This window comes from Lycorma delicatula, chromosome 4 (genome assembly GCF_047948215.1).
Source record: "Lycorma delicatula isolate Av1 chromosome 4, ASM4794821v1, whole genome shotgun sequence".
In the NCBI taxonomy this organism is placed as follows: domain Eukaryota; kingdom Metazoa; phylum Arthropoda; class Insecta; order Hemiptera; family Fulgoridae; genus Lycorma; species Lycorma delicatula.
This window is the reverse complement of record NC_134458.1, coordinates 15752015-15766042: the sequence shown is the minus strand read 5'-3', so window position 1 is coordinate 15766042 and position 14028 is coordinate 15752015. Positions and strand designations below refer to the sequence as shown.

The 14028-nt window shown below is 33.8% G+C and overlaps 1 protein-coding gene across 12 annotated transcripts in view; it reads right to left on the bottom strand.

The window, feature by feature from the left end:
• LOC142323135 (ELAV-like protein 3) overlaps positions 1 to 14028 on the bottom strand; it is a 257843-nt gene that overhangs the window by 87920 nt on the left and 155895 nt on the right. For all 12 annotated transcript variants that reach the window (XM_075362385.1, XM_075362379.1, XM_075362382.1 and 9 more), the window contains one exon: positions 9790 to 9893. In XM_075362385.1, the coding sequence (XP_075218500.1) occupies positions 9790 to 9893 (104 nt within the window). The remainder of the gene's footprint in view (positions 1 to 9789; positions 9894 to 14028) is intronic.

Sequence of the window (14028 nt, the reverse complement as noted above, 5' to 3'; positions counted from 1 at the left end):
TTTTAGACACGGATGGCTCTAAGACGGCGAACGGCGTTGGCAATGCCTTCCATTGTGCGGGCGTTAGTCATTCGTGGTCTTTGCGGCTGTTGCATCTGTTTAAACAGCGGAGTTGTATGCCATTTGGCAAGCTCTGAGGTATTGTGAGCACTATCATGTACCGTCCATTTTGATCTGCAAAGCGACTCAATGAGTGGTATTTAAGCACTGCAGGATGCGTGCTCGACGGACCCCTTGGTGAAAGTGACACTTGCACTGCTCCGGGTGCTAAGCAAGAAGGGACAACAGAGCACACTGATGTGGATCACGGGACACTCCGGTATTACTGGAAACGAGGCTGCGGATGAAGCAGCTCGAGCGGCTGCTGGCGCACCTGAGCCCGAGGAAATTCCCGTCAGACCTGGCGATGTTAAGTGTCACGTGTCTGCTTGTGTCAGACGTGAGCAACGACGTGGTTCTTCGGTACCTCTACTTATGTCGGCCAACGGGGTAATGGTCTTGCTCAGGAACTCCTTTTGGAGTACGGGGTTGGCGGTCCCTAGCTATCGGAGCTGGTTGCGGTTGTGCTTCTCGGTTTCGCTGCTTGCAGCGGCGGTGAGAGGCATGACCGTGATCTGTTTGCCGACGCTGGGTGGCGTGAGGACGGGGAGTGCCCATCCCTCTTTACGTTTGTGGAGCCAGGTTGAGGGTGGGCTGCTGTGAGCTTGCTCTGCCCATGTCTTGCGCCGTCCAGCGTAAGTCAGTCACTTCGGCCTTTGGCAGGGATTGTCTCATGGGTAAGGGTATCGGTGTCCTTACTGCTACGTGCGAGCTCTGGGATGTCGGTATCGTGGGTCATGTATTACCTGGGTTCCCGGCCCGGGATAAATTTGTGGGAGGCAGCTGACTGGGAGAACCCAAGCAGGATCAATGATCCGAGGCATGCCTAACCGTCTCTCACTCGCACCTTGTAACATCATGACTGGCACAATTTAGGTTTATGGACAAATTACCATCACAACTAACGTGGCAGATGGTCCACGAAAAAACCCTCGTTCCGAAGAGCCTTTGGCTTTACAACCGAAACGAAGAAATAGTGTTGAATTCAGCAATAAGGAAGAGATCGTAGAATTGGAACAGAAACAAAAGGAAACATATAAGTTTAGACCAAAGAATATTGGTTCAGTACCAAAATATTTGGTTATCAAGAGGAAAGACGGTGATTTTTCAAATACAAGTCCTGTGGTGATAGCTCGTGGCATCACGGAAGCTGCTGGAGGACCGGTAAAAGAAACACGGAAAACTGCAGTAGGACTTTTTGTAGAAACGGTTAATGATGTCCAATCATTACGATTATTAAAAGCAAAGAAAATCGGAGTCATGGACATTGAGGTATCTCCTCATCGTACTTTGAATACCTCAAAAGGCGTTGTCGTGTGCAGGGATTTGTTAAACTGCAGCGAAGAGAAGACTGTTGATGAACTACATAATCAAGGTGTTGTTGCGTGCCGTCGCTTAAATATGCATCGGAATGGGGAAGTTCAGCCCTCCACATCACATGCACTTACTTTCAACAAACCAAAGGGTCCTGAGAAGATTAAGGCCGGTTTTCGCAGGTTGGATGTGCGTCCTTTTATCCCAACATCCTTGCGTTGCTTTGGGTGTCAGCGATTCGGACATACGGCGGCAAGGTACACAAGAAAGAGGCAATTAAGAAGAATAAGAAAAGATAGGTGTTGCTAACAGCCAGCAGTAAATGTACAGAAACCAAGGTATGCATAATGCAAAAAAAAGAAAAATTGTGCTAACTATAGAGTTACCCTGACACCTGATACAGTGAAAATTTCTGAATAAGTAATCAAAAAAAGAATAAAAAAAGCTGAACATCAGATGGAGAAAGAACACTGCAGGTTCAAATGGGAAAGTTCAACACTGATCTCATATTTGACAGATAGCAGGTAATTGGGAAGAGTTGGGAATATGGAAACAACCAGACAAATTTAATTTTTTAGTTAACAGTCTTTATAAATGTAAGAAAGCACATAATAGTGTTTGCAGTAGGGAAAAAAGGAGTGCCCCTAGAAATGACAGAACTGATAAAAGATGTACAAAAACTGATATGCCCAAAAACTTCAGTGAGAAAGATTGAAACCTTTGAAGTGGAAACTGGTCGAAGGCAACTTAAAGCACCCTCACCTTTGTTATTCATAAAGCTGTGAAAAGGAATACAAAGCTAAGAAGGAAGAGCATGATTATTTGCCTACAACACCGTTATTTTGGAGGAAAATTTTATTATCCAAAATCATCTTACATTTGGGTAAAAATAAATATAGAGTAAAATAATGGAAGTAACAGGGACTGAATGAAATGGGAGAAGTTTGTATCCAAACAGAAGCTTACAAATAGAGAATACTGGAAATTTTTAGATAATTAGTGTGTGAAATATTTAATGAAGGAGAGTGTCAGGAAATTACTAGTACAGTGAAGATTGCAGGAGGACTACCAGTCTAAGAAGTTTATTATAGAATAAGCAATTGCTAGTGAAGTGTGTAAATAGAAAATATTCAAGAATTATTATGTAACATACATAATACCAATTCTAATCTACAGCTCACTATATGCTGATTTTTGACAAGTCCTAATCAGCACAAGTTGCGCAGGGGCCCAAGAACATACAATATTGATCTTTCTAATAATGAGGGTTAAGTACCAATGTTTATACCAATTTGAGGACAAATATAAAAATTTTCACACGCATGTTTGGGAAGAATGTTCTCTTAACATCACTTTCACTATCTCGCATTGTCAAACTACTACCTGCTTTCTCTTAAAAGTAGAATCTACAATTCATGAACACAACATATCAAATGATAATTTAGACTTTTGATAAGCTAACTGGTTACTGTGTTCCTTAACATTTCATATACACAAACACCAATAACTGACTATAATCAGAAAAACAAAAGTAGAAGGCTTTAAGAACACAGTCAAAAACTGAATATTTCATTAGATATCATATCATAGATAGGAAACAGCACCCAGATAGGAAATTGCCACTCAAGTGAGCCCCCAATAAAAGAATAGCTGCCTCACTAACTGCTAGAAACTGCCAAGCAGGGGTCACAGATGAAGCACAGACAGCAGCTGACAAATTGCCATAAACCAAACTAATTCACTTTTTCAAGATTAACCCTTACTAAACCTCAACTAGCACTCCCATAATGTTTTACTACCTAATTTTTTCATTAGATAAACCAACTTTATCCAGTTACAGTGAGGAATGTTACAGATAAGTGAAAACAGACCTAGCATATATAATCAAAAACACAGTTGATAAGAAGTCAAAAGATTTTTCTGAAAACAGAAGGAATTAGTAAAATTATACAAACAGAATTCAATACAAAATAAAAGGAATTGAATACAGCAATATGCTGCATCTATTGATCTCATCTAGAATCTCCAGGGACTAGCATCCTGAAAATTGAATGGTATGGAATAAGGTAAAAATGCTGAAGAATGTTATAAATGGACCAGTTACTGTAGACTAAAAAAAAATTAGACACTACCGGATGAAATTTCATCACATCCTTAAAGAAAATTAAGGTCAAGTTTACTTCAAGGTACGTGGGAGATGTTTTTTATTTGGTAAGTCTGCTCATGTTCACAACTATCTGTCTATAATTACAATATAAGTGCCAAAAAAGAGGCAGCATAAAAAATTTAAAAAAAAGCTGATGACAAAAGTTAAAAGAATAAACCAATTAGAACATAACATAAATTGCTGACGTCATGACTGTATTTTATTTACAATGAATGTGCCCAAAATTGGCATAGGGAACCATACACACATTAAAGCAACAGTAATTTTCTTTAAAAAAATGATTCACAGAAATGGCCTAATATATTCTCTATGTAAGCAAAATTAAAATTATATCTCAGTAAATATACTTCACTGAACATCCACTATGAACAGAAGATTTAAAGAAAAGTAAAATATTCCTTTGAATTTTTTTTAATAAATGAATAACTCACTATGCAAGTATGAGGCTTGAAAACTACTAAGTTTACCAATATTCGAAGCCAAGACATGCAGCATAAAAGGACGACACATACTATTTCACCATTGATTTCGGTAATGTGCTTGTATTGAGGAAAGTTAACGTTCCATTCATAATAACTGTGCACTAATTTCATATACTGGACTTCTGGGAAAGATTCATATGTTACAGATAAACACTCTTATAATAATGTATACAAACAAAAGGATCAGCTTGCATGAAAGTAATGATTCCAGTTATTAGCAGTAATTATTTAACAAAATCTACTTCTTGATTAACAAACAAAAATGAAAAAAAAATTGTTTTAATTTTTTTTTTACTTTGTATCAACAAAAAATATTCAAACCATTTAGTGAGAAACAATTAGAACCACAACATTTTCACTGATCTTTGAATTACATAAGATTATTTAATACCATCAAACTACGTTTTCATACATTCTGACATAAAATAGTTTTCATTACCTTTTTTATTTTTCTAACCCTAAAACAAAATACAACTTCGAACTACTCTTTTTTGTTGAAATATATAAACATACAGGTAGAAGGATAATAGTAAATATCAAATAAAATCAAAACTGCTTTAAATCAAACTCGATTAAATACAAAATTCCAAAAAACTAGCTAACTTATGAGATCTGTTTAAAAAGATCTAAGATTTCTTTCAAAAAATTTTTTTTTACTTCACTGTAGAGCTATCAGTTATGTTGTCTTACTTCTTCCATTCTAAGAACGGGGTGAGCAGAAAGTCCCTTTACGACTAGTTATGAATTTATTATTATTATAGGTGCAGCTACCTTCTATAGATCTAAAATATCTGTGTGGGTTCCACCATATTCAAAGCACAGCTGTATGCGCCTCCACATCCAGTTGTTAATACGCAACAGCATATCAGGGGTGACAATTTCAAATTCTGATCAAACAGAATCTTGGAGCTGTTAGATGTTGACATATCTGCATTTTCAGATCTCTTCTTTTACAAAACCCCAGAGTGAATTTTCAGTTGTGGTGAGGTCAGGGCTTCATGCAGGCCAAGGCAATGGAGCCAGTAACTCTTCTGATCCACATCCAACCCAGCGATACAGAAAAATCTCATTGAGGTGTCTGCGAAAATTCAAAGCAAAATGCGCTGGAGCAATGTCTCGCTGAGACATAATGATGTCAGCGATCCCTTATGCCATTAATTCTGTAAGCAACTACTCATTGATCATTATCAGAAAAATGTGTTGATTAATTGCACCATCGAGAAAATAAGGACCAAGGAGATGTTCAGCTGTCATCCCAGCCCAAATCACATGAGGCAGATGATGTTCGATTTCCTCAAAAAAGTGAGGATTATCTTTTGTCCAGAAAAAAAACATTTCAGTTACAAGAGCTTCAAAAAATCGCATACTCATCTGAGAACATGACATTCTTTTTATCATATGCTCTCGGAAAATATTCAAGCAATAACTGACCTACATGAACACATCAATCAAGATCATTGTCACTCAACTCTTTAACTGTGGATATAGAAAAGTATTTAACTTTCAAGTCCTTCCACATATGGTATCGCATTGTCAATCTTGGAATGCCTAACTCTACAGAATGTTTGAATGTTGATTTCATCGGTGATTGTTGAATTGATGTCTCCACAGTAGCACATGGCTCAGCTCAAGTGCTTGGCCTCTTACTGCATGGTGCTTCAAGAACACTTCTTACTGCAAAAGCTTTCTTTTTCCATGTCCATAATGTTTGCTGTGATGGTAATGATTTCCCAAAATGCACAAAGAAGTCATTCATAATGTTCTCCAGTGTTTTATCAGTGTCTGAATGTTCGTGGACCCTCACACAGGCTACAAATCCTCTTCGACAGTGAACACACTCATATCTGCCATCGTTCCACACTCAACTGACTAAAGTCATTCCACGATGAATGCACACACCAGACGATTATCCTCCCCATTTTTTCCAGTAGCAGTGACCAATATCAATAGTGAAAACTGGCAGCAGTACAGCTCGATTAAGCTTAATTTATTACAGTGTAAAGGGACTTCCTGCCTATCACGTAGAACACTGATTTTTTTTAGTCCTTATATCCCTTTTCCTAAATCACCATAGTTTTTCCAGTGAATTTTTCATTATTTTTTCTACCGAAACAAATCTCCTTCACAAGGAATTTGAACATGGAGACAAAGTATGTTTAGTGAGTGCAGCTAAGGAAAACTTTAAAATTTTTGCAAGTAAGAAATTGGCAGAGGCATACAAACAGAGCATCACTCTTGAGAGTAAAAAAACTAGATAAATAAGCAAACAATTTTACACAAAACAAAAATCACTGTATTAAATCACTTTAATATATTACAACAAGAGTACTTTACAAAGATTACACAAGAATTGTCCTACTACAACAAATAGCAAGTGTTTTGAATGAGGAAGCATATCTTCATAAAAGGGAAATCTTGCAGAATACATCTAAAATTACTGATTAAACTGCAAAATAAATTTTCTTGAACATCAAGATTAAAAGAAACAATAACTTCTGTGCTTCTCTAATCAGTAACTACGATGTCATTTTTTAAAACAAATTGTTCTGGCTTTAAATTAATTCTGTACATTGTACAGCCTCATTATTCCCTATTGCAGATGTAGTATTTTGCATACAAAATAAGAAATGGGACCAAATATAAGTAATTAAATATAAAGTAAATTTTCAATAACTTTTGTTATGCACACTTTGCAGAATGTAAAAACCCGATACTGATTTAAAAAGGAACACACAAAATAGTTTAAGTTATGATAAAGCTTACTATCAGATTCTGAATTAAGATAAAAACATTATTTACTTTTACCATTATTTATTGGAATAAAAATAAAACAAAAAAAAAATGTTTAAATCAGTTGGAATTGTATGTATTGAGAAATACCCAGAACCAAGAATCATGAAAGCAATTAAATAGAAAAGAAAACAATATACTTTTATTATATTAATACAGATTATATCTAAATTATTTTCTATTGTCTTATATCCCAATATTTACTAATTTGTATAACTGTTTGATTAATATAGTTAAATGGGTAGTAAAATACACATAATTATGGCAAATGCACACAGGCATAAAACATTTGGGAATTCAGAAAGTACAATGAATTTAAGTATCCCTAATCTAATAATTTGATTTAAAAAAAAAATTTTTTACTATGTTTCTTCATAAAACTTACGACATATTTTTTTCAGATGAAGTTTGGAATCATTCGTTTGAATGCACTAATCTAAGAATATAAAACAGAGGCCAACCATGAGATCTCTCATGGTTAAAACAAAAAACCCCAATACTATTTTAAAAAAGGAAACTTGGGTTTTACTTCCTGGAAGTCAAATTATGGACTTCATATTCTTTGAAGAGATGGTAATTAGTGATAATTATTCTAAAATTTTCATTAATTTTATCAGTCAACTCACAGAAACTCAGATCATTATGCTTGATTCCAACAAGGTAACACTGTACCTCACTGCAGCTAACATGACCAATAATATCACTTGTACAAGGTTTGATCAAAAAAGGAAAAGGGAATTTTAGTCTTTCCCAAAAAATCTTTATTTAATTATAAGTATTCATTTTGTCACCTTTAAAGTACTCCTTTTCAGATATAAGACATTTGTGTCAGTGCTTTTTCCAATCTTTGAAGCCTCTCTGGAATGCAATTTCTGGTATGGCGTATTGCTTCTTCAGCAATTCTGTCTTTATCTCTTCATGTTGGCAAAATGTCGTCTCTCATGGTTCTTTTCAGCTTGCAGAATAGGAAGAAGTCACAGGGGGTCATGTCTGACAAATACGGAGGCTGAAGTATCATAACAATGTTCTTTTTGGACAAAAATTCAGGAACAAGCAGTGAAGTGTGAGCAGGTGCATTATCATTGTGAAATTGCCATGAATTGTTTCTCCACAAATCTGGGCATTTTGTTTAGAATGCTTCATGCAAACGGCGTAGAACTTCCAGGTAGTAATCCTTATTGACTCTGATAGTGATTCGGAGATTGTCCATAATCATTTTCTTACTTTTTTGACATCATCAGTTGTTAATATGCTGCAAACATCCAGGAAGCTCATCATCTTCAACTTTTTTACAGCCCTCTTGGAAACATTTGTACCACTAGTAAACACTTGTTTTATTCAGAGAAGAATTGACAAAAGGAACACTCAACATTTCCAATGAGGTGCTGCACTTTATTCTATTCTTAAAACAAAATTTAATGCAAATTCTTTGTTCCATTTTTTCCACAAATTCAAAATCGCCAACATACCAAAACACATGTAACCTTTTTGACAGCCAACAATAAACTAAGCACCCAATACAGCTACCAACGTAAAAATACATTAGGAACAAGTGTACCAACAAAAAAATTTTGACTAATGGACTTATACAGCCTGGGAAATTTAAAAATTCTGCATAGTTTTTGACCAAACCTCCTATAGTGTCTTTAGATGTCGAATCATCTCAAAGAACATTTAGGAATTTGATCCCCAATTATTTTTTTGCTGGATCAGCAAAGAAAAATGTATTACAGATGACCACACAGACTTCAACAATTAAAATTTTTTTTCACAAATAGTTCACAAAGAATTCATAAAATAAATCTATTAAAATGAAACATATCCATGACTACATATCCATATGAGGAGATCACTTTCAATGTCTCTAAGATTTTTAATTATTCTGTAATCTTAATAAATCTAATTAATCTGAAAAAATTCTACTTATCTATAGCAATATTTTTAGTATTACAATAAAACATTAGATGACACTAAATCTACTCTAAAATTTATGAAAATCCACACTTCATTAAGTACAATAATAATTTGATTATCAAATTTCAGTGTAATTTGGCTTAAGTCCAGATATATAGTAAGAATACTAAGAGAGAAATTGGGACATAAGGATGGATCAATTAATCAGTATTAGTTACGTCTCTGGCATTCTCACAGCAGTCTTAGCTTCTCTATTCTGATCCAGTCTCATTGATAGCAGTGGTATATAACTAAATTAACAACTAAAATAAGCATTTAACTAAAAGAACATATCAGTAAGAATGATGGAATTAAGAGTACAACTGATTATATTTACTTATAATTCTATCAATTTGTAAACTCTGGACATAAGATTTGACAAACAAAGTTTACACAGTACTACTTTGAAGGTGTGAAATGTGAACAACATAAAAAAAGAAAAGAACAGTTAGAGGCATTTAAACTTTGGTCTTGGCCAAGAAGAATCATTTAAAACCTTAGGTATGGAAGCAACTACAGAAAAATAAATTTGACCAAATGACTGATAAGTGAATGAAACGGTTTTTAAATGGGTAATCTGATGAAAAAATTTGATAAAATTCAAATGAGAAACAGTAACTGACTTTGGTCAGTACACTTTGTTGAGATGATAACAATAGGAGTTTTCCTCAAAAAAAATGTTTTCTAAAGTAATGAGAGCAAATGACAAAAAGATCAAACAATTTTTTTTTACGTTCATGAGAAAAATAAAATAAAACTTCTCTTCAATGATTGTATAAGAATCCCCTGAAATTTTAATCACAACCTAAAAATAATAATTTTTTTTATTTAACTATTTTAAAGACAGTGAGAAAATATGCTGTAAACCTTTCAAAACCAGTCATAATATACATCAATAACCTGTTTCCATCATGATGATTAATGATTTAGAAATATTTAATTATGACTTAAAAATTGTAAAAATTCTCCAAGAATGATAATTACCTTTATCGTCTTGTTTTGCAATCTAAGGCCATTTAATGTATTGATTGCTTTTTCTGCATCTTCAGGTCTATGATAATTAACAAAACCATATCCCAGGCTCTGGCCTAAATAAAAAGAAAAGAAAAACAATTCAGAAAAATAACACATCAATAACAGTAATATAATAAAATGAATAATTATAATAATAATAATATCAGTACAAAATAAATAAATATTAGAAATAAACTACAACAAAGGAAAATTAAGTATAAAAATATACACACAAAGCTATATAAATTTATATTAATGTATATAAATAAAAAAAAAAAAAAAGTTTTAATGAAATTTTCATTAAAAACACATAATGTAAATGAAAAACCTAATAAAATACAAAAACTGATTTTTTAAATCATGAAATTCTTAAATTCGATTAAAAATAAAACAATAATAAACACACAGCAATTGGTTACAAAAATACAGTGATTGTATCGCCTATAATTATTTGAAAAGTAGAGCCAACTATACAATGGATAATAATTTAACATTTCGGTGGGCTAATAGGATTAGATGAGGTCTACATTTAATAGAGAATTCTATTAGTATTATCATCTATACCTAATTAGAAGGTAACCTTTATGTATTTTTCTTGATTAAACCTAGGTACTTGTTTAATTTCTTTTTAAATTTTAAGAAGCAATTTTTAGCTCCTTCACACGTTAAATGCCGCCAATTCACTCGGTACACACAGACAATCATGGATGCCAGTGATATGTTACCATGTTCTTGGACTGGAATAATTTATACTATTTTTTGTTTTTGTGGTACTGCAGTTGAGTTAAAGTAAATCATTGGTAGTGAACATTTTAAGAGTCAACAAAATGGAACAAACTATCCATGTTTAGGCAATTCTACAAGAACTACTTAATAAACATTGTATCTGCTGCTGGCATTTTATCCTGACTCCACACCCTCTTGTTTTCCAAGCTACTACTACTATCTGAAACATTCCAGATTGTGAACTGTCTGGTCTTAAAGAGATGCAGTTGTTTACAATCTTAATCACAATGTAAAAGTGCTTATCATTATATCAGGATAGAATTATCAAGTGATACATATTAATTGCTAATGAGTAAATTAATATGAGAACCTATGGGTAACAACATTCATCTTACAAAATCAAAGGATCATATTGGTGTTTTCTAGAAATTAAAGATGATGTTTCCATCAACCAAGTAATCACTTGAGCACAATATTAAATATCTTTCCTCCATAACAATAATAATAGTTAAAAGTGCACAGAAGAACTTAACATATTGTAACAATTTAAATCTAAAGCAAATTAATAAAACAAACACACAATGATAAAGTTAATAAATAAGTAACTGATTTCTCAATTATGTACATCAATTAAATGTGTATTTGTGGACAAATAAATGGACGATTATGTGAAACAGTTTAAAAGAAAGGCAAGGTAATAGTTACAGAATAACCAGAAGATTTGGAACTAAAAACGCAATAAGTAGCCAAGCTGTCATGAACTGCACATTCAGCATACCTATACACCAATATCTCTTTAAATCTGATCGAACTTAATTGTTCTTAAAAGACAAAATTCCTGAAAAGCAATACGCACATAAGAAAATTGTAAATTACCACCTTACTGTGTAATCATTAATAATTTTAATTTAAAAATAAGATGACTGCAAACTAACACAGTAAAAAGATAGCACAATGACATTTAATGATAATTAATTAAGTATGTGTAACCTTATGAGTTCAATTTCACAATACAATTTACAATATTACAGTGGGCCATATTGATGGGACATATTTATATTTTGAATACTGTGAGCAATAACAGTCATGCATGTTTTTCATATGGCTTAACAGAAAGTATAAGGATCGGAGTTACTGATACATGTTTCTTTCATTGTGGCAGGGAATCATCATGATGTGGACCACCATTGAAATTTCTTGTCGTGGAGGCATTCTTCACTAGTGGAATCACTACCATCACAGCACAATGGTGTTTCAAACAAAATCTTAAGAAATGGGTAGCACCAACCCAAAAGGTCATACTGCTTGCTGTTCACAATTTTTGTGAGACCACAAATGCAAACAAAAAACAATCTCCTGGGAGACCTCAATCGTCACATAGTGCAATAAACACTGAACATGTGTCCAGTGCTATGGAACAAAGTCCGAAGAAGTCAACTCGGCAATTGTGTCATCAAGTGCATATTCCATGTACCAATGTGCAGCAAATCCTTAAAAAATACATACAACTCTATCCATACAAGGTGCAGGTGGTGCATAAATTGTTCAACCAAGATAAGGTTCAATGAAGCACATTCTGTGATTGGCTAATTGGCAAAGGTGATGACTTGGTGCAACATCTTATCACCTCCGATGAAGCTCATTTCCACCTCGTGGTTATGTCAATAAACAAAACTATAGATTCTGGGCTAGACAAAATCTGCCCATTGCACAGTGTCAAGGTTACTGTGTGGTGTGCAGCGAGTCATGCCTATGTGATAGGTCCCAATATTTTTTAGAACAACATAATGATACCATCACAGTCACCGCTGAGTGGTACAACACAATGTTACAAGCATTTTTCATTCCAGAAATAGATAACTTGGCCTAAGGGACATATGGATGCAGCAGAATGGTGCCATCAGTCATACTGCAGTACCAACAAACCTCCAATCATAACTCTTCGACGACACTTACTGAGACACCTCATCTCCAGATTCAGTGATATCCACTGGCCACCCAGATTCACCAATTTAACTCCACTGGACTATTTCCTGTGGGGTTATCTAAAAGAGAAGATGTACACCACAAAGCCCACTACCATCAATGAACTGAAGGACAGCATCCGAAGGGAGATAGCAGCCATCCCTGCCAAAACCCTATGCAAAACTATGCTGAACATGATTGTTAGGGGCAAAGAATGTTCTTGTCAAGGTGGTGTCCATCTAAGGGATGTAATCTTCAAACACTGAACACAGTGCAAAACTCCCATCTTTGGCAATGCATGCCATGTAGTAGGTAATAAATATTGTGTTCAAAATGCTCCACAAATGCATTTTAAATGTGTCCCATCAATAAGGCCCACTCTAGGCCATAATTTATTTATTCTATAGTGAAAACAAATCTATACATCTTTTTAGTAATCATACAAAGAATTTTTGCAATAAGATGTTGCAAATAATAATATAAATAAAACTGCCTTCTAATACCTCCTCTGAATCAAGTAAATATGTTTTCTATGAACAAATAAATAAATAAAAATTGATATGCTGTATATTCTATAAAATAAAAAGTCATTTCCAGCAATTCCTCAGATAATATACTCCATACAAGAAAATGCCTTTTGTTAAATAACTGTACATTACAGAGTTGTATACTGTTACAAAATTTATAGTTACAAATTCGGGCACAAAAAAAAAACACAGATAAGTGAAATTCTTTAAACATGCTTTTCTTGTTCAGTTTCTTAATGTTCTGATTTAAATGAAAAATGAAATCATATTTTAAAAATGCAATATAAAATCTACATATTTAAATATCTTTAGACAAGTAGTTTCTAATTGCTCAAACTACCTTATGTCACTTTAATATAACTTCCCAAAAAAACCCGGTAATTCCTTTCTAGCTTATCGATCACATAATACTTTGGAGACAAGATGATCTTTTTTCATTTGGTTTCCACGTTGTTATTTTTTGACTGTACAAAACTGAGCATTTTCAAATCATTTGGCAACATTCTTCAATCAGACATTTATAGGGCTGTATAAGTAGGATGATTTTCTAATCGATGATGATCAATCTTTTTCTATCATAGTTGTCCCTTTTTTCAACTAGTTCATCTGCTGCATTGTTATTCATAAAAATCTCTACATAAGGACATCCATCACATTGCAGACATTATTTTTAACAACTCCATAATAATATCTGATGGACTGGATCAGTTACTAATGTGTATCAGTCTATCATTATTTCCAATCCTTGAAGATGTGATTTTGAATGTAAGGAAGACAGTGGAGTGTCACTTTTCTTAAGCTAGAGTCTCATTAATGCATGTTTTAGGTGTCATTAACTGAATAGTCCTGCCATAATTCAGACATTATAGTTTCTGAATTACGATCAAAATAATGAAAAAAGTGCTCACAGTATACCTCCTCCTACATCTCCCTTTATTCTGTAACTATTAGTAGTGATCTGAATCCAGTTTTATTTTGTTATAATGAATTA